Raw genomic sequence first — 22,054 nt, 5'->3', positions numbered from 1 at the left:
CAGCCCATCTCCAGTCATCCTGTCAGTATGGACAATCCTGTCCATACCTAAGCCCCCCTGTGTCACTGTCTGGAAGGAGTACACAAAGCCCAACAAGTCATATAACCCAGGACTCTAGCACAAGGCACAAATGGTTGGGACACGAAAATAATAACTTTCAAAAATGTCATTTTCAGAGTTGTAACTTAAGGTCTGACTTCACCATTAAAGAGGATTTTAAATTACAGCTTGTTCGAGCACAAACAGAATATCTCTAGCTGCTCGCAATCCAAAGTTATCACATATTAAATGTAATAAGATAACGCAGTGTTATACAATACAGAGCTAGGCCTCACAACAATGAAAAACAATTGTAGGGGGTTTTCACTGCCAGGACATGTAAACCTGAAGTACACATATCCTTCTCTTTAAACATAATTTAAATATAATTTACCCTGCCCTATGAGCCTTTAGGGCCTACCTTAGACCTGACGTATGAGTATTACAGAGGAAGGTTTAGGCCTGGTCTATATTGCCATGTCTAAATGGCACTAAAAACTGCACTACAGGCTGCAGTGGCAGGCTGATACATGTTTTCAAAGGCTACATTAGTTGGTGGCACAATGAGGGATGCATGTCTACTAGTAGCATTTAGTTTACAAATATACAGGCCCTGAGTACATTTAGGGCCAGATGTAGCAAAATGCTAATTTGCGACTTGCAAGTTGCGAGTCCCTGCGACTCGCAATTTGCAACTCGCAAATTGGAATGCAGTACGGTGTCTCAGACACCGACTGCGACTCGCTATGGGGTCGCAATGACCCACCTCATTAATATTCATGAGGTGGGTCGCTAATTGCGGCCCCATAGCGAGTCTAGGCACTCGCAAACATGGAGGCCTGCTGTCGTCAGCAGACCTCCATGTTCGTGACTGCTTTCAATAAAGCAGTTTTTTTTTTTTAAGTGTAGCCCGTTTTCCTTAAAGGAAAACGAGCTGCACTTAAAAAAAAAACGAAACCTTTAGTTTCGGTATTTTTTCAGGGCAGGGAGTGGTCCCTTGGACCACTCCCTGCCCTGAAAAAAGTATTTGTGGGTCCATTCACAAAGTGGAAGGGGTCCCTTAGTGCCATCTACTAGGGATTTACAAGTAAATTGAATGTGACAATTAGATGTTGGCCAATTTTACCATGTTTGAAGGAGAGCGCACAAGCACTTTGGCATTGGTTAGAAGTGTACAGAGTTCCAAAGCCAACAAAAAAAAGATTCAGGCAAAAAGGAGGGATGAAGGCAAAAAGTTTGAAGATGAAGAGCATGCCAAAAATGTCAGGTCTAACAGTGGTGTACAGGGGCCTAGCAGAAGCCCAATTTAGTGAAAGAAATCAAATGATCAATCTTTTACATTGAGATAGGGAGGAGATTAGACGGAGAGGAGTCTGAAGGGAAATAGGTTTTACTATCCAGGTCCAATGGCAATAGGTCTGGATGAGTAAATAATAAATACTTTTGATTTTCTAAGTGAAAAAACCAGCAAGATTAGAAAAGAGTATTTGAGAAGGGATAATCTTAATTTTAGAAACACTGGGATTGTGGTACGAGTTAACAATAAAAAAAACATTTCTTTGGATGAGTTGCTGCCTTTTTGATGTTGGAAGCCATATGAGAGGCACAAATGACCCGGATAGAGTAGTGGTATTTTTAAGCACTATTATATAAGCATTTTTGCTCATTTTTTATCAGTAAGACTGTCCCCAGATGCGCTCTGGTGACTTTCAGTGCTTTTTTGGGACCTTCACTCATCATTTGACAAGGATGAGAAAGGATTGGATTTGAGACTTACGAGTTTTTGACATTTTGGAAGGAATAGTTTTATCTAAGGCACTAATGATCCAAGAGTTGAGCTATACTCCATACTCAGAGAGATCACGGGGTGGATTAAAGCTAGTGTTAGCAAGATTATTATTGAAGTCAGAGGCTGGAAGCTTATTCCAAAGTTTTTTGGCACAAGACGGGAGAAGCGCAGACTGAGTGGAAAATAGAATAGTGATAGAAAAGGAACGGTATAATGGTCTGACCAGATTAGAAGTTTGTCAGTAGAAAAGGCTGGATATTTGTGAAAACGGGATCCAGGATGTATTCTGCTCTATAGATGAGGAGCAGGACTGTCTGCCTAAGGCCAAGTATCAATAAAGTATCCAAGATTCGGGTAGAATCATTTCAGGATGAGTCATTAAGGTGGTAATTTAAATTGCCAAGTATAGTTAAGAAAATGTGACATGATGGTTCCAGGGGGACAACAGAGAAGAAGACCTGATCCAGAGAAAGTTTTGGAGATTTGTAAAAGGAAGAGAACATTTTTAAAGCCAGCCAGGGAGGAGCAATCAGTAGTGACAGGAGTACTGAGATCAATGAACAATGACTACACCTTGACCTGGTTTAGCTGTCAAGTCACAGCGAGTGACGGAGTAGTCCCCTGGGACAGCTCAGAAAATGTCAGAGTCAGATGCTAATGTGAGCCATGTTTTAGGTAGTTATGTCAGATTTGTGATTATAAATAAAAAAACATAAGTCAAGATTGTGTTTGGGCAGGGGATCCAATAGTAATAAGAAAAAATGGGAGGTAGGAATCTTGTGCATTTCTGGAAGTGGGAGTCAGGCTGGGGAGGTCACAAAAAGCTGTATAATATCTTATGAACGTAGCTGGTCCCAGAAGCGGGCTAGCCTTAAAGTGATGCTACAAGCAAGACTTACCTGTGTTCAGCAAGTAATGACATGCAGAGGAATATCACAGGCCACTGAGGCTGTGTTTCCAAATTTGAGGGCAGGGGTCTGGTGCAAGATGCGCATGTGTCACAGGCAGGCATAGAAGTGCTTGCCTTAGGTGTGTCTTTGGTCACCCACTGGGTGCATTGGCTGTGCTTCTGCGCTCTGGGCACCATTTTGTAGGTGAATTGATGCTAGAGAAGAGGTGCCTTGGGGTGGGAGCAGTCCCAGACTTCCTTTCAAGCCCTCAAGGTCAGGTGAAAGTTGGGCACGAGAACAGGAGAAAGACATTATAGTGGCAAAATAAATGAACTAAAATAAAAACAAAATGAAAACAAATGAGGCCAGGCAACCTCCAGGGTAGATTACAAGGAAATAAAAGGCACAAAAGCTAAAAACAAGCTAAAACAAAAATGGACTTGAAAGGGCAGGAAAACCGTAGCCGGGGGGCTGAGGATACAAGGAAATAAAAGGGGGCAAGTTTAAGCACGGACCCGCAGGTCCAGACAGTCAGGCAGTGCTTTAGTGTCTGCGCCGCGGGTGCCATTTTGTAGGTGAAAAAGTGGCGTGGTTATCAGCCCAAAAGGAAGGACCTTGGACTGATAGAGCTAATGCCCCACAGAGAACGTCAGGTTATGTTCATGGTTGGTTAGGATTACTAGATGGAAACTGGTGTTCTGGAGGTGCATAATTTGCCAGCCAATACCCCCCTTAGAGGGTCAGCAGCACTGGGCTCAGAGATAGCATCTTGAACTAGTCCTACTGAAAAAACAGATTCAAGAGGTGGAGGTCAAAGATAAATCTCAGACCTGCACCCTTATTGGGGACAAGGAGCAAATGGGATAGAATTATATTCCCCTGTCTTCCAGAGGCATCACTTCTGCTGCCCTTTTGTTCAGAAGGGCAAAAACCTCTGACTTCTAAAGGGAGGCATGCTCCATAGAGCTGGTTGACTTAGTGATCCATCGTGATTATTTTCTAATTAGTGGAAAAAATGAGAGACCCTCCTGATCCCACTGGGAGCTGATGGTGGTGAGGGGGGGGTGGGGAGTCAAAGTTTTGAGGTAGTATAGCCAGCAGAGGATGGCGGGGACTGGATTTTGTTGGTGATACCATCCCTAGATTCACCCCTGCTCTGAAAGGAGAGGTACTACTGTTTGGGCATATTGGAGGGTTGTGAAGGTTTTCACTGCTGAGACTGTTGTGCTCTGGAGTTAGACAACCGTGATGAGGAGGCCACTCTCAGCAAAAGGAGCAATAGCCTTGCTGTTTCTGAAGTGTTTCTAAGAGGAATTTACATTTTCACTGAATAGTTGCTTTCCTTCAAAGGTGTCCATAAGTGTGGCTTGGACATCTCCAACGGAGCTTGCGTATCCCATAAAAGCCTGGTAGCATAAAATGCGACAGCAGAGTTCATGGATCAAGCCATAGTGCTGCAAAATCTAGACTATGCTTCGGGTTTGTTTGAAAGGATTCAAACCATTATTTTTTAGATCTAAGGATTCGTTTTTCATGTGATAAGGCAGATTGGCAATTGGTAAAACTAACAGTTATCAAAGTGCTTTGTCACTGCGGCCCAAGAAGGATGTAGAATTTGCTGACAGGAGGGCAAGGATGCTTGAGGCAAAGACTTTACGGCTCATCAGAGTCCAAAAACTCTCAGTTTGGAAGGTCCAAGGGAAAGGCATTGGGCTCAATTTTGCTGATGAGGCTTGGACACTTGACTGTATGGTAAGACTGGTATGACAGTAAGAATTTGGGATTACATAGGCCAGGCCTCACATACAGACAACAAACTCAGCAAAAATGTGCTAATGGATGCAAACACAGGAATACACAAATGTGCATTGACCAATTGTTTATGTCTCTTTTGTGCCAAAGGTAGGTATAAATGCGCACAGACGATCTGCGCAATGTTTTCTTTATCAAGTTTATGATGCTGCTGTTCTTTAACTCCCTAAGTTTTCGGTACTGGTGTCATATTGCCTCATTACCTTGGGGGAAGTAGAAACAGTGCACAGACATATGAGGCACAGGAGGGGGTAAGTTAAACGGAGATGCAGCACATATCGTCATTGTGCATCTGAGCATGCCTTTCTTTGCATGTAGTAGCACACTAATGTTAGTTCAAAAGGCTTGGTGAGTGCTTGTTTTGTTTAAAATGGTATTACTTCTCAGTTATTACTTCTTTTTCCGCTTTCCTGTGAATAGGTTTGTCTTTTGTATGTTATTTGTTGCTATTCCCTGTACTTCCTGCCTATTTTTCTGGTTCTTTTTTCATTCCTTTTTTCCTATCACTTTTTCTGATGTATCTGTGCTTGCTTAAATGTTTTACAGTGCTTCCTTTTCATATGTTGTACTTGTTGTTTATTTTTTTCTCAGTTTCATTATGGGTGACAACTCTAATGCCAGCTTTACTCTTTCCTTATCTTTCCTGCCTGGGTCCTCTTCTAGTGTGCTCTTAGCTGCAAAGTGATCCTTTTTTTCTGTCTCTCTTTTATTTCCACTTTTATAGCATTTTTAAAAACCTACTTGAAAGAAGCAATTTCTTATTTTTAGTAATGTCCCTTTTTAATTATAAATTTTTCAATAGAAATTGTTGTTGTGTTGAGATAATACATCTTCAGCAAACAACCATGGCCCAGATTTACTAGCATTTTGTGATGTGGTTTTACAATGTTTTTAGCACAGTAACATCGCAAAACTCTAGTCCAAATTTACGAACCCACGCAAAGCCCATTTTATGTTGCCTTGCATGGTTTTGCTGAGTTGTTTAAAATGCGTCTGGTAGGTATTACATGGGTGGAACATGGGTGTTCCCATGCATCCAGCCACGTATTCTGTTCCCAAACCAGATTTACTAAACGCAGTAAACCTGGGTTTGCGCCAAAATGGTGAGCCTTGCTGAGGCTGGTGTAATAAGAAATAATATCTTATTTTTTCTTTGTTATTTCCTCTTTTCATATGTGCTGCATTCAGTAGCACATATAGAAAAATTTACATGCTTCTGAGGATTGTTTTTGTGAAGGATGCTATAACTTCCTGTGCAAAAATAACGATGCCCGTAATGTAGGTACCTTTGTATCATGGCGCAAAGATGCTGGCATTGGTGATAGGCTGCCTGAAGTGTGCCAGCACTAAGGGGAAGAACTGCAGGGCACAACTCGGTACAAGGGGATACCTAGTTGTGCAAAAGGAACCTGGTTGAAGGAGGGGAGGCCTTGACGCTCCTGCTGGCCCAACGGCCTGTAGGCAGTCCATAGGTGAACATCAACAGCCGCCTCCACCGTGTCTGCCCATTTTTGTTTTAGTGCCCACATCCCCAGCACCCAGGATTGCACCTAAGGCTGGAAGATTTTCCCCAGCAGTTGCTCATCAGATTCTCCATTGTCCAAGAAGCAGCCCAGGTGCCAGTACCACAAAGGGGTTAACTAATACGGATGCCATCCCTTTGAAGGCACAGTTAGGGACTCCACCCAGGCAGCCTATGTCTTCCTGCCCTCCCCCTTTTTTGCATTGAGCAGCCCAATATTACAGCAGCAGCTGCTAATAGATCTAGGGTGACTGGGGTGGCGCAAGGAGGGGGCGGTGTGTAGTCTGGGTGCTGTTAATAGTGGGGGTGATTCAGTGAGAGGTGAATGATGTGTGTTTGATGAGTTAGAATGGTTTGGCTGGTGGTCCAGGTGCGGCTTGTGGTCCCGGCAGCAGCTGATCATTGTTATACATTCTCTGGCTCATAAGGAACCTCTGTGGCTTTACTCCGTTTTGGCAGTCTTTTACTAGGTCCCTCGGATCTTTAATCTCTCTTCAGCTCAGCCTTGTTATATATTTGAGGGTATTCAAAGGTGCATTCTTCCTACTTGGAGACTTGGCTCCTCACTGTTCCCCATAATAATCCTTGGAGTAATCAGAGATTGGCTGTTTTCTTGCCAAGCAATCGTTTACTACGTCCATGCCAGGTCTGCTTTAAAACCCAGGCGGTCCTGGTATTAGACCTATCAGCCCTTGGAGTGGTTTCCCCTGTCTTTTTGCCTTCTGACCTCCTGTTTTGATCCTGTGCTGAACTTCATTTTGGCTGGCTGTAGGACTCTGGGCACTTTGCCACTGCTGACCAGTGCTAAAGTGCAAGTGTTCTCTGTCTAAATTGTATTGGTGATTGGTTTATCTATGATTGGCATATATGATTTACTAGTAAGTCCCCAGTAAAGTGCACCAGAGGTGCCCAAGACATGTAAATCAAATGCTACTAGTGGTCCTGCAGCACTGATTGTGCCACCCACATTAATAGACCTATAACATGTCTCAGACCAGCCACTGCAGTGCCTGTGTGGGCAGTTTGGAACTGCCAGTTTGGTCTGCCCGGCCCAAGCCTTCCCTTTTACTAATGTAGGTTACCCCTAAGGTAGGTCCAAGACAGCCCAATGGGTGTTGTGCAGTGTATTTAAAAGGTAGGACATGTACTGGTGTGTTTTACATGTCCTAATAGTGAAATACTGCTAAATTTGTTTTTCACTATTGCAAGGCATATCTCTCTCCCATAGATTTACATGGGGATTACCGTGAAATATCTTTTAAGTGCAATTCCCCATTGAGAGCAGATAGAGAGTGTAATTTGGGGTCTCCGAACTCAAAATTTAAAATACATCTTTTGGTGAAGTTGGTTTTTAGATTGTCTGTCTGAATTTTCTTGCTTAATCATTCTGTGCCTCTGCCTGTCTGCGGAAAATATGTCTGAGTTAGGATGACAGTTGGGATGTTTGAGAATTCACTCTAGACAATCACATATAAGGAGAGGAGGTGTGCCCTGCTTATCCTGATGGGTCTTCCTGGGCTAGAGTGGCGGGAGGAGCTGACACTTGCATCTGCACAGGTCTGTCCCTATCCTTACCCAAAGCACTCTCCAACCCCTTGGAGTGTGTCTGGGGCCAGGGCAAAGAAAGACAGGGTCTTGTGCACTACAAAGACTTTCCTTTGAAGTTTGCCTACTTCAAAGGCAAAAAAGAGTATAAGTACTGTGGCTCTGCGATCACAACTTCAGAACACTTCTGGATTGAGGATATTCTGCCAGGAAGAAGAGCTAGACTTCCTGTTGGTTTGCTGTGCTGACATTGTTGCTTGCTACTTCTGTCCTGGGAGTGAAGGGACTGGACTTTGCTTTCTACATCCTGCTTCTCCAAGGGCTTGAACTGAGCTTGCCTCCTGGTAAAAGTCTCAGGGACATCAAAGGCTTCATCTGCCAGCACCTGGGCTTTCTTGCTGGGAGTCCTGACTTGCCAAGCAGTGCCAAATCCACTTCCTGGGCCCTTGGAAGTGAGTTCTGGTGAAACCAAAAAGAAACCAAGTGCATCGACACCAGAGCGACTTCAGAACTGGAACCACTGTCTGACTCCGCACCGCTGCCTGCACCAGGAGCCGTGGACCCCATTGAATGCAACAACCGTGACTGATGCCACAAGCCCGTTGTCGCTGCAGCGCCTCCAAAGTCCTGCTACAGTGTAAGTCCTGAGTGCCGAGTCCCTGACGTCCGCAAGACCCGACTTTGCAGCAGCACCTGTGGCACTGGGTGTGATCACGACACAACAAAGTCGATGTTGCACATCTTAACCAGCTGGATTCATCAACCCTGCTGTATGGTAAGGAACCGAATCCTCGCCACCAACGCCACATCACCTCCCCCACAACCGTAAGGAACCGATGCCTCGCCACCCCTGCCTTGCACTAAGGAAACAACGCTTTACCTCCCTGGTAGCAGTAAGGAACCAACACCATGCCGGCTCCAGTGACACCTCACCTCCCTAACTCCATGTAACATTTTTGTTTCAATGTTTTCAAAGATACGTACCGGGGGGTCCGTGCGATTCCGTGACTGGCCCACACTCCCTAGCGAGTGGCATCGGACTGTTGGGAATGACTTCATCCACGACGTTGTGATAGCCCCAGTTGGATCCATTGTGTTTCTATGCACTATACTGAAGTTTAATCTTTGAATTTATTTATCTTTGCTTACGTATGTTGGACTTTTTTGTTTTTGTTTTATTTTATTCAGATAAATATTGGCTATTTTTCAAAACTGTTGTGGAGTACTTTTCTGGTGTTTTCACTGTGTTACTACTGTGTGTGTGTGTGTGTGTGTGTGTGTGTGTGTGTGTGTGTACAAATATTTTACACATTGCCTCTGAGATAAATAAGCCTGACTGCTTGTGCCAAGGTACCAAGGGGGTGAGCAGGGGTATCTTAGCTGTGTGGCTCCCTTACCCTGACTAGAGTGAGGGTCCCTACTTGGGCAGGGTGCAAACCACTGCCAACTAGAGACCCTATTTCTAACACTTGGTTTTCAGATTTTCTTTCCCTACTTTATTAAGTTTACCACCAGTTTATCTCAGTCTTAATACAACTATGATGGCTAAGAAACTATGCTCTGTGAGATTAGTTTATGTAGGTGCATATAAAAAAAACTAGATCAAACCCCATGAAAAACAAATCCCTACATCTAAACTCTTTAAAGGGTATTAATGCTATCTCAACATTCTTTTGTAAATGGGATGTAGGTGATAAAGATCTGATTTCAACAGAAGCAACCCCTGAGTTACTACCAGAATTCAAACTGAACCCTCATGATGCACTTTTAAGCCACCATTTCCCAATGGCAAGGGTGTATGTACACACTCTGAGAGTCCAGTGGCCATGGAAAATGCACTTCTCACTGAAGATGTCACCCTTCTGGAATTGGACATTGATTTAAAGTAGCACCATTTGGTTTCTACTGCATCCCTCCTACCTACGGAAGGTTCCCCTTTCGATGCCATCCACCACCCTAGAATGCAACTTTTCAGTAGCACCCTATCCGAGAATTCTTCTTCCACTTCTAGGAAATCTGCCACACCAGAATTGCACCTAAATCTTCAGTCTTTATGTAATTTCCCTGGGAATTATGTACAATACCCTGAATCTCTGCAGGGCCTAAAGAGAATTCTCTCCTCTACACTGGCTCTTTAGGAGAAATCGGTTAATAACTCACAGTATTATTAGACAAAACTACTTCACCCATAGGTCATGAATATGGGAAAGAATTGTCTGTATCTCAATTTGATGCCCAACCAAGTAACCAACAAGCAAATTCTATTGAGGAGCTCTCATCCAACCACTTATCTAGGGATATGGGAAAACAAGCTGGTCTTCCTTATTATCAGAAAAGAAATAAAGAGGCAGTCAAGCCCGACGGAGAATGAGTCGTCTTTGTGTTTGCAAAATCTCTTTAAAACAATGCCCCTAGAAGTATCATCTTAGAACCCCCTCCCGCCTCACAAAATGTAAAAAGAGTGATCTCCTTCCAGTTTTTCAGAAGGAATTCCTGTGTCATTAAATCATGGAGGGAAGAATTCAAAGAAAATCGATAAAGGCAATAAACAGAAAGCTAACAAGAAGAAGAAAAAACAATGTAGAATCTGTAAAGAACACACAAAAAACTCCGCTTTGATGCAAATTCTGATCCCGGTGGGGAAGTAGACAGCGAATGAGGTGAAGGGGGTGACCTGACAAAGAAGGGTGGTAGTTTCTTCTAATCATGAGCCTTCTGTCCATTCTCCATGCTTACAGCCTGAGGACACCATAGCTGTCTCTATTGGGGTTCCCCCACAAGATGTTTCCCCCATTCCTCTGAACCCCCAGGCTAAGATTCTTTATTCCAGTTTGGGAGATAATGTAATTTATAATGGTGAAAATACGTGGGTTAACACTTCATTTAATGTATTGAATGTGCCTCTTGTTTTGGAATTTAGCGATATCTTAAACCAAAAAATATGTCTGAACAGAGCCTTGTTATTGGGCTGCTTTGCTGAGATAGCTGAATTAAAAATGGTTCAAAGCAGCAATATCTCCCTGGTCTTTATTGAGACCTCAGAAGCAAATAGTAGGACTGGAGTAACCTTTAATTCAAAGATAGTATCCAATCTAGTCCTACTAAATTGTGACAAGTTACGCAGTTGAGGCATTGATGTATTCACCCTGAAGGAAAAGAAGGCTAGCCGAGCTTCCTTTAAAAAAATCATGGGTGAAGCTTATTGCCCTCTGGTTCCTCCACCCCTACAACCAAATGTCAAATGAGAATCTACAAATCTGCAGATATCCCTGGCAGGGCGTCAGGAGGGTTTCTCTGCTTAGAGGAATGGGAAGGGGAGTTCCTCAGATTCCGACTTTAGACTGGCAGTTGGAGTTGGGTAGCAGGTGTCCTTAATTCTAAGGTTGTCATTGGGTTTAACAGCAATAACAATTCATAGTAATGGCCTCAAGGTGGTTTCCTGAAATGCAGCAGGACTACTGACTGATGATAATAAAATGTTTTTTAATAGTCTGGTTGCTGCTATGATATGTATCCATGAAACCTGGTCAACAAATAATTGTGTCTTCGAAGGGGTACTTTGTTTTGAATTGTCTTGCAATTCCCTCTAGCAGGGCCACGTAAAAGGGGGTATAGTGATACTCTTAAGTAATAAATACAGTTGGTCTTATAGTTACGACTCAAAATAATTTCAGGCTATAAAAATACTCATGAAAGCTGACCAGGATTTTAACAATTCTCTTCTGGTGGTAAATGTGTACTTGCCTCCTGACTCCAGCTATGAGCAAGCAAGTAACTTTCTCTTAGCTCTGAAATTAGGGAGCAAGAAGATTTTAAATATACATTATTGGTGGGTTATTTTAATGCCAAACTACCAAACCATGTCTAAGGCTATATATAATGACGAAGCGTTAAATATTCCCCTCTTAATATTCCTTCCCAACAGTAAATCTGATAAGAGGCTTCTTGTTAATGAAAGTCCTAAGGAATAAGAATTTTGAATAGCTCATGGAAGAATCGAAAGCAATACTCCTGCGAATTTTACACATCAATCTTTGGTTAGTTGTTCATTCATTGATTAAGTGGTAGTTCCTTTCATCACTTTTTGGAGGATCATAGATATGAAAGTAATTTTAAATTCCTTAAGCGATCATAAAGTACTTTCCTTCCTAATCGACTTGGCTCAAAAGAAAGTAGGACCCTGGAACCTTAAAATTACAACAGTGAGCTTTGATAAATGAAATGGTGGAACACACTCCGAATTCTAGGGTCATTGCTAAACTGAAATAATCTTTGTACTTGTTCAAGTTATAAGAAGCTCTCTCCCGGAAGGACACAAAAAGACATTGGGACATTATATCTACCTGTTGTGGATGTAGAATAAAATCTCTTCCAATTCCTATTAAGGAAGACGAATAAAGCACTTATATCAGTGACCTTTATTCATAAGAGAGGCCTCGCTGAGGGCTATTGTTCTTACACACGTTTTACCATATTATTATCAATATAGAATAATTCCTCCTTCTTGGACAGGGAGTATCGTAATTCCCCTACATAAAAAGGGCCCTAGAAATCTCCACTCTCTTTGCCATCAAATTGTCCTACTTGATGCAATAGGAAAAATTATTTACTAAGAGTAATCTTGATCATCTTTCAGTATGGGTAGAAGAGGAAAAGATTCTTCTTGTAGTGCAAAAATGTTTTAGGAAGAAACATTGCACATTTGACAACATCTTTATGCTGAAATTAAAAGTTTAAAAGTATGTGTCTATTTGTGGGTTTCAGGTGTATACTGCAGTTATAGATTTCACTACGCCATTTTATAGGGTAGATCACCGTATCTTGTGGAGAAAACTGAAGAAATTAGGAATGTCTAAAATCCTCTTTACATTAATTATTGCACTTCACTTCTCTACCTGGTGTCAGGTGTTATTGGATGGCAACTGGGGCTTCTCTTCCATAATTTGAACCCAAAATAGTCTGAAACAGGGCTGTCTGCCGCCCCCCATTCTTTTCTCATTGTATGCTTAAGACTTTCCGGAAAGTTTATTGAGTAGTAAGGGGGATTCTCCTAATATTGGGGGTGATCTTTTCCACATCTGATGTATGCTGATGACATTGCCATTCTGCACTTAACTTCTAAGGGTCTAAAAAATCGGTTAGACTCACTTCAGCTGTTTGTCTCCCATCACTTTCTGAAAATTAATATCTCAGTATGAACGAAAAGGACCAAATTAAACACTTTTCCTCCAAAGCCTTATCACATGCTAATGGATTAAGAGCATTTTATAACGCGGTGGGTCAGAGGCAATTTTCCTACCTACTCTTAATATATAAGATAAAGGTTCCCCCTACTATTGTATGGCATAGAATCAATAAACCAGTCTAAGTGAGATTTTGTTTTAGGGAAGATGAAGGTCAAATTTTGCAAACATTTTGTAATTTTTATTTGTCTGTTCCTGTACCTGCTTTAAGACATTGAATTGGGCTTAAAAAGCTGTCATGTGCAAGGCCTTGTGATCTGATGGGGCCACCAGTTCATGAAGTGTAAGGGGTATTCACTGATGGTTTTTTTTGCACTTAGATATGTTTAGTTCAGAATTAGAAAAATATTCTTTGTCTAGAGATTATAAATTTGCATTAAATCAATTTGATCAAAAGCTGAATCTACTGGATACTTTTTCTTACACTCAACTTAAAACCTGTCTAAAGCATTAATCAGGTGTTAAAAAAACAAAACAAAGATTGGACATAAAATACTGTGAATCAAAGCTAAAATGTGAGGTGATAATCGCCTTCTGTCAGTTACAGGAAGATCAGCAACATTTCTCGTTGAACTTAGAAAATTGAATTTGCCGCGTTTGGACCACCATTAGGAATGAATTTACTCCTACTAATTGTGTTGACAGCAAATTGGAATAATTCCAAAGATAAGGTCAAAATGTGTAATTTGTGTAAAACGGGTATTCCGGATCTTAATCAAATATTATTTGTTTGTCCTGCACTGCATGTTTCCCGCTGTCAAATCCTTAGATCAATGTTTTTAAATTGCAATATATTAATACAGTAGCAGCAGCTTTTTTCTCCAAAAAATGAAGTTGTATGTCAAATAGTATTTATATTTTTTATGTTTTTAAACTAACATTGATGTGATTTAAATTATTTATAATGTGATTTATGTCATTTGCTACATTGTGTTGTTTTATATGGATCTCATTTGAGTTCCAAGCTTTGAACAAAATTTGAATTACATGGTATCAGAATATTACGGCCTAAATATCTCACAAACATATTGTGTCCTAAATATTTTTTTTACAAAAATATCACCCCTCTGGAGTTAAAAACAGAAAACGTACACCCAGTGGATTGATGTTATTACAAACAATATTTAAGCCACAATATTGATGAGACACAATATTTTTATTATAGCATGATGTGTCACCAATTATTTTGCCAGTATACATTTACTGTGTTTATTGAGCTGATTCAAATTAGCACTTTAAAAAAGCATCACCAGCAAGCAAGCATGCAAACAAAAGACACCCCTGTGATCCAAGCCTAAATTCCATTACTCTTCTCTATCCCCACTTGTCGTCCCCCTGCTCAGCATGTAGAACCTGCAGCAAGCAGCCCACGGCTGGCTATGCTAATTCCTGCAGGAGTTAAACTAAAAAGCCCCCGAAACGTTCAAATAATTAATTCATCAGTTTACTGAAGGCACCTTACTTGGCAGATAGGAATTTGTCCCTTTTCATTGCCAGCGCACAGCTGATGTCTCGCAAGGACGCCATCGTACCAGGTGGCACCGTTGCAGATTTCATAAGGGATGAAGTCTACGAGCGCTTCCTCCATGGCGTCAGCTTTATTGTGCACTGAAATAAGGATCAATACAGAAGAAAGATTAATGTCCAAGAATGTCAGTAACACAAACTGGAAATTACTTGCTAAGTAGGACGGGCTGTAAACTACTTGTCACCAAGCAAGGCTGCTAATTAGTATTAACAAGTAACCATGTCCCCCGGGACCTGCCCTTGGCAGGGTGCCATCATATCATATTGGAAGAGATTCTCTCTGTTTAATTGATGTGAGCAAAGGGTGATGCAATCCCTACCCGAATAGCAATTACGACTTGGGTGTCCATGTAGCTTTATAATCAGGGTCGGATTGGGAATGGAGGCCATGGCCCTAGGGGCCTGTGGCAGAGGAGGGATAGTGTTTTTTTTCCCTTCCACCTGTGGGCTGATTTTTCTACTCATTAGACTGCTGCAGCTCCAGGTGAGAGGTAGTCTGAGCAAGCCATATATTAGGCCAATTAATTGGTATTTGCAGAATTACAATAGGGCAGCCAGAGGACGTAAATCATGTGGTGCAGCTCAGTCCATTCCAGGTCTTAGAAGATAACAGTGAGCCTTTGAGAGCGGTGCGTCTTCTGAGCAGCAAAAGTAACAAGTCTTTCGTGTGGGGAGGAGGCTTTGTCCTCCACAGCAGGTCGCAACCACAAGCTGCAGGTACCTGCTACCAGTTTTCTCTGATTGAGATTGGGAGTTTCATTCAAATACTGTGCAACAGAATGGGAGAAAAACACCAAGAACAGCATCAGTTTTAAATAACCGTGCAAATTAAAAAAATCTAAAGAGAAACAGATAAAAGGAAAATATTTTTTTTGGCAGTGTTGCTGTTCAAAAAATCATTCACCCTCCATCCTGATATGAAATAGGAGAGAAAAAGGAAAGGAGGGAGAGGGGCAAAGACTAAAGGATACAAGTCACAGGGAGAGGGTGGAGAGACAAACAGTGGAAGGGAGAAGAAAGATTGAATGGCAATTAGGGTTGAATGATTGTTATAGAGAGAGAAGGATGGGAAACAAAAGTGGAGAGAAAGGAGATGGCAAGTGGATAAAAATAGTGTATAGCGAATGATGATGCAAAGCATTGACGGAGAAGAGGATGTCAGACATTTCCTGGTCAGTGTGAATAAGGAACAAGTGGATTAGTGCCTCATACACGCTCCTTAGTTCTCTGAGGGTCCAGTGTTCTATGACTTGATTTAGAAGTTGGTGGACACACAAAGGAAGTGCTGAATCCACAGTAGAACCCACCAGTGGAGTTTCCTTCAAAAAACAGTGTGTCATAAAGGAAACACCACCAGTCAGTTCTCCTCTGATTTTCACACTTCCTCAAGAAATGGGTGGCTTTTTCATTACCACCCAACTCAAAACCAGCCTCTTAGTCTGTCCATTACCGGAACCAGCACAAGGTACCTCCACCTCCCTGAATCTCGTTTGGAAGTCTGCAGAAATCAAAATACTCACAAAGACCGAAATCCATTGAATTTCTTTGGGGAATTGTGGTCTTCTGAAAATGTTAAGGTTTTCTAAAGCAGGTAGCTACTGACTGCAGGAGTCAATGGTGCAATCAGGTGCCTTTAAGACCTGAGAGTGAGCTATGATTTGGGTAACTGAGAGTGAGCATGAACCCCAGGAAGCTGAGGATGGGTTGAAGGCTCATAGACCTAAATTAAGCAATATTCCTGAATCAAATATTCACTCCCTTCCAATGCCCAATGAGAGCAAACAGGAGCTTTAGAGATCTGGTGGTGACTATGTTCCAAGCTGAAGGGAAGTACACAGAAATATTGGCTCCCAGTGAACATGGTTTTCAGTGAACTGAGGGTATCCTGAAGCTTTTAGTTATGAGTGAGCAAGAGCTACTGGCTACTGAGCCTAATGGTAAACAAGGATATCGAGTGGCCAGAAGATTAGCTGGACCAAAGGCTCCTTAGAGTGAGCTGGAGTCTTGGAGATCTGAGCCTGAGCAGGATCCTCAGGAGACCAAAGATCAAAATAAGTTTAAGGGTCCTGTTGGTAAGTGGGTAGTTTAGGGACCAACTGATCGGGCATATGAGCCTCATGCCCTTAGGTTGCGCAGAATCCCCGGGTCCTTGAGGTGAGCAGAAGCTTACAGACTTAAGAATGAGTGTAAACCTCTGGGGCCATGTTGGTTAGAGGTGACAGCAAATCCCTAAGGGTGACCAGGAGTTTTAGTTCATGACAGGGGATCCAGAGATGCAGAGGCGAGCTAAGGCTAGGGGATCTAAGAGAAAGCAATGAGTACAGGGACCTGATGATGACAGCTTTATTGACCTGAGGCATGTGTCAGACCACATGGGTGATCTATAATGGAATAATGATGTTTCCAATCTTGGAGGATGCTACTGGGCTTTGAAACTTTAAAAAGCATAATTTATCATAAATTTCGCTCTAAAATGAGACCCTAATGCTAACCACACAATGATTCATGAAAGGTTGTGATCCGCAAATGTGTTGTTTTTTGGGTGCCTGGCCAAATTTTTAATCCCAATCTGATCTAGGAGCCAAAGAGATAATTTATTAATTAGGTGGAAAGTCAAGGCGGGAAGAGAGGTGGGGGGATACGTGTTCACAGTGCAATACTCATGACCAGCTGGGTCAGTGGTACATGGGACACATTTTGAGATTTGCCTTTTCACAAGTTTTTTGATTTTCAAATTATTGTGGGCTGCTCTGCTTCGGGGCTGAGTATGGCTTGTGTTTTTATGCGCCAGCATGCTCACGGTCAATACATTTAAACCAACATTACTGCATTCATTTCGAATTAGACAGCACATTTTAGAAACAGAAAGAGGAAAACTTTGCTCACTGTTTCTAATATGTTTTGTCTAAAAATGAAGCTGCAACTCAGAGAAATATTGGGTTTAATTAAATGACCTCACAAACTCACACATATAAAAACAGGAGCTCAGCTCTGCCCCAAGCCAGAGCAGCCCATCGTAAAACAGCCCATGGATCGTCCCTACAAGAACTGTATAGAAAGCCTCTTGAATTTGTGTCAGAGTCGTCGGTTTGATTTTTAACACAACCTGTCATCTTGTTATGTCCTTGATTTCCTCCGCATCACCTGTATTGTCATTTATTACACGCCTTGCACCATTTCTGCGCTAACTTGTTTATGGCTTAGCCCTTTCTAAACCAATGTCAGTGGCCCAATCAGCAATGTGTATGTTCGGAGTTTCCCCCATTTGCTTATGCATTCTGTGTAAATGTGTTTTTGTAACTGTATCCAAAAGGGGACTTTGGCAGTATCTGGAACCATATACATTAATCACTATTTAATAGGTAAACATCCGTGGAACACTATTAATGTATACATTCGCCACTGATCATTTATTTGTATATCATTCTTTATTCAACAAAACTTGCCATAAAAGCACATATAACACAAGACATCAATACATAAAAACATTTAAAAACGCTACGTTAAAAATAAGAGAAAGTCGAGGAAAATAGCAGCATATATAAAGCTGAAATGATGCAAGAAAGTAACATATGGCACTAAATATCCAAAATCACGATAAACGAGAACATAAAATTAATTTAATAACAGCCGATTGTGAAGAACAGGCATGGGCAAAATTCAAGTAACCACACCTAGCCTGTGGACAAATGAGCTGCCCTTTTCTGCCTACATCTCCACTAATGCGGAAAAAAACGGGAAACAGTGAACACAAGTGGCTGCGCTGTGTTAGGTCTAAGAATCCTAGAAACTGTTCTATAATTCCTGTCCCCAGGTTACGACACAGCGACATAATCCATTTCCTCCAATAAGTGTGATAATGCAGGCAAAAAAAGAAAACATGGTGAATGCATTCTTTTGTGTCAGGACAGAAGGGGCAACTCACATTTAGTTCAGTGGGGGACAATGCCATTTAGCAGTGAATGAATGTAGCAGCAAATTCCCAATCGGAAACTTAATATACAATGTTTTAACAAACAGGGGCTCAATCATATCCATGGATTCTTCCAGGGAGAAAGCATCTCTGAACTCAAGAAAGACTGAAGTCAAAGAGCCCACCTTCCCGGATCTGTGGAGCCCTCCATACACATGTCTCCAATAAATCCTCTTGAGCGCGGACTTTGATACACTACATGAGGATTCTGGATTCACCCAAAGATTCTCACAACCAATCTCTGATAGGCCATGTTTGATAAACCCCAGCCATGGGATACTTGCCTCCCCTGGAAGCTTTAAAATGGTGTCTAAACTCATCGGATAGGGCCCTAAGTCTGAGGAGAACAAAATCCTCCTCCAGTACAGCAGAGATCTATGACCTGGGTCTAACCGGAGGGGAATGAGTGGGGTACTAGCAGATAGGTTAGTGAGGAGTCGTAAAAAAAAGTTCTCCACCAATTCCATGTCACATGCATTCTCGTGCCCCCAGAGTTCACTATCATATAAAGACCCCTCCCCACCCAGGGCTTGCAGGTTATACATTTTGAAGGGTGGGGGTTATCAAACGAAAATTGGAGCCCAGCAAGGCCCTCAGAATACCTCCTGTGTAGTGCTCTAACCTAAGTTTGCACTTCTGTCTCTGGGGAGAACAACCAAAATGCTCGTTGAGGGTGTACCCTAGGTACTGAAATATACAGATTCTCTCCGGTGGGGCAACATTGAAAAATGGGTGTGATTGAGTCAAGTGGCAGGGGTTCAGGACCATATATATGGTTTTATTAAGGTTGATCTCCATCCCCCTTTGCCTGCAAAGGACACCAAACTGGTCCAACAAGTTTGGAATACTCATAGGAGATTTCAAGGTCAGTAAGGAGTCGTCCGCAAAAAGGATTGCCAGGACCTTCCTGTCGGCCAAACTCAGTGCATCATACTTGGATAGCTCAAGCGGAAACAGGGCTGAAGCTAAGACACACCCTTGCCTTAAACCCTGTGTCACTGGAATGGGGTGTGTCAGATTCCCCAGGGACCAACATCTAACTTATCCATAGTTGTTGATGTGGAGCCTACTAATAACATCTATGAGATATTTCTTGGCAACAGGTCAGTCATGACTTTGCAAAGGGCCTCCCTTGGGACAAGATCAAATGCCAACCAAAGGTCGGCAAAGATTACATAGAAACAACCATCCCCCCCAAGTGTGACATGTTTCCAGTGAATTAATAGCAATCAGCAAACTTGGTCAGTAGTTCTAGTCCCTGCCCTCAACCCTGCTTGCAAGGGCGTCAACAAGACTATGGCCCTCATTATGACCCTGGCGGTAAATCCGGCTTACAGCCATGCTGACAGCCGCCAATATCAGTTCACCATATTATGAAGCACACCAATCTGACAGAATTCAGCCACAGACACAAATCCGCCAGACCAAAAGTCAGTGATAAACTGGTGGCATCAAAACCCACACCTTTACGCCAACAGAACAACACCCACCACATTATGGCCCACAAATCACCACGGCAGACATTCAATGGCAGTAAACCATTGGTGGTACATACCGTCGCACTCACAATGGACACCCACAGGCAAAGCAACACTACATTGGACAATTCAAACAACACACACCTGAAACCCATACACACACCACACCCACACCACTATAAAACACACACCCACATTACCCACAACCCCTTACGAATACAAATCATTGTCACGAGACTGACACCAAGACCACTGACACAACTATATACGCACACCACATACACCCATACATCCCTCACACACCCCACTTCACACACCCCAAGACAGTACCCAACACACCCTCACCAACACACATCACATAACACCCATGGCACCACAAAGGCACCTCTGTTTCACTGAGGAGGAGTTAAGGGTCATGGTGGAGGAAATCGTCAGGGTAGAGCCACAGCTATTTGGAGCACAGGTGCAGCAGATATCAATAGCAAGGAAGATGGAGCTATGGCAGAGAATCGTGGACAGGGTCAACGCTGTGAGACAGCACCCCAGAACAAGGGAAGACATCAGGAAGAGGTGGTACGACCTACGGGGGAAGGTACGTTCCATAGCAGCAAGACACCAGCTCGCTATATAGAGGACTGGCGGTGGACCCCCACCTTCTCCCCCACAACTCACAGCATGGGAGGAGCAAGCCTTGGCAATACTGCATCCTGAGCGCCTGGCCAGAGTCAGAGGAGGACTGGACTCTGGTGAGTCAACTCTCTACTATTATCACCCCCCTACCTGCATGCAATCATATACCCTCACCCCCACTCCCATCACTCCACTACATCCAACACTCTCCACCATCACATCTCTTCAGTCCCAATGCCAAGCCATGCACGCTGTACCAATGCATTGACACCCCTCACAACCCTGCATGGACACTCATCACTAAAGCATGCACAGCATAGAGAACTAACAATCTCACCATACACCAACATACACAAGTAAAAGCTGGCAGGGCAACACCAACCATAGAGGGGAAGCCAGGGATGTACAATATGCCATACACATTAACCATAACACATCATTTACATCCCCACAGGTACCCCCATCCAATGTCACCGGAGAGGAGGTGCCAGCACTATCCAGTCCCCCAACTGAAGAGGCCCACAGTGATGACAGTAACTCTGTCTTCAGGATCTGGATGATCTACCTGGCCCATCAGGGACCACTGGACAGCCGGTTACCCAAGCCCAGTCACAGACCACCACAGAGCCTCCCCCAGCAGTATCCAACACCACAGCACCCACCCAGCGTCCCCAAACTTCTGTCCCCAGGACAAGTCAATCAGCAGTGTGCCCACCTGTACAGGGACCCTAGGCCACACCTCACACAAAAGACAATCAGGGACCTGGGGTCAGTGACAGTGGGCACACCGTTCAGGGGACAGAGGCACAGGCCAACAGGGGCACTGGGAGGACTGCTATGGGCCAGGGGGAGGACAGGATCAGGGAACCGACTCCCCAGGAGGCACTCTCCGAGATCCTGAGAGATTATCAACATTCCCAGGACACGATAGGTCAGATCCTAGACAACGTGCAGGAGAACAGGCGGCAGCAGGAGGAACAGTACCAGGGGATCAGGGAGGACTTGCAGGCCATCAACAACATCTTGATCTCCATAGCAGGGGTGTTGGCTGACATGGCTAACATTATGAGGGAGGCAGTGTCGCACCAGTGGGCCCCTGCCACTAGCCAGTCATCTGAACAGCCTTCCACTTCTGCTGCCAGTAGTGGCCAGGAGGCACCGCCACAGGACTCACAGGACACCAGCACCCCACTCCCTGCAGAAGGTGAACCACCCCGCAAACGTTCTCTGCGATCAATACCCTGGGACTTTCTTCCATCATCACCACATCCCATTCCACTTTCCCCTCTACTTCAATAAGCACTTCAATAAATACCCTTTGATAAAAATCGATTTTGAGTATGTCATGTATTTCAAATATGTATTGATTGAAACAGATACAACTATTGCAAATGAAATGTATATACAATGAGCATAGAATTAATGACCTGTAGCTGGCTGGTGTGATCACAACAGGAGTATGTGTCAAAACACCAACATCTGCAAAATGAGTACCCAGGGGGATCAGTAAGTGGGCATAGAAGTGGGAAATACCAGCATGCCAATGCCTCACAGAATATAACCAAAGTCATTGAAATGTAAAGTTGTACTGTCTCACCTGTGTGTC

At 43.1% G+C, this 22,054-nt stretch overlaps 1 protein-coding gene across 1 annotated transcript in view; it reads right to left on the bottom strand.

Moving 5' to 3' along the window:
- The window catches only part of LOC138287195 (uncharacterized), an 81,707-nt gene that overhangs the window by 20,497 nt on the left and 39,156 nt on the right, over nt 1–22,054 (bottom strand). The window contains exon 2 of the mRNA XM_069227556.1: nt 14,303–14,448. Within this exon, the coding sequence (XP_069083657.1) occupies nt 14,303–14,448 (146 nt within the window). The remainder of the gene's footprint in view (nt 1–14,302; nt 14,449–22,054) is intronic.

Source organism: Pleurodeles waltl, chromosome 4_1 (assembly GCF_031143425.1).
Source record: "Pleurodeles waltl isolate 20211129_DDA chromosome 4_1, aPleWal1.hap1.20221129, whole genome shotgun sequence".
Lineage (NCBI taxonomy): Eukaryota > Metazoa > Chordata > Amphibia > Caudata > Salamandridae > Pleurodeles > Pleurodeles waltl.
The sequence above is the reverse complement of the archived record's forward strand: the minus strand, read 5'-3'. Positions and strand labels throughout refer to the sequence as shown.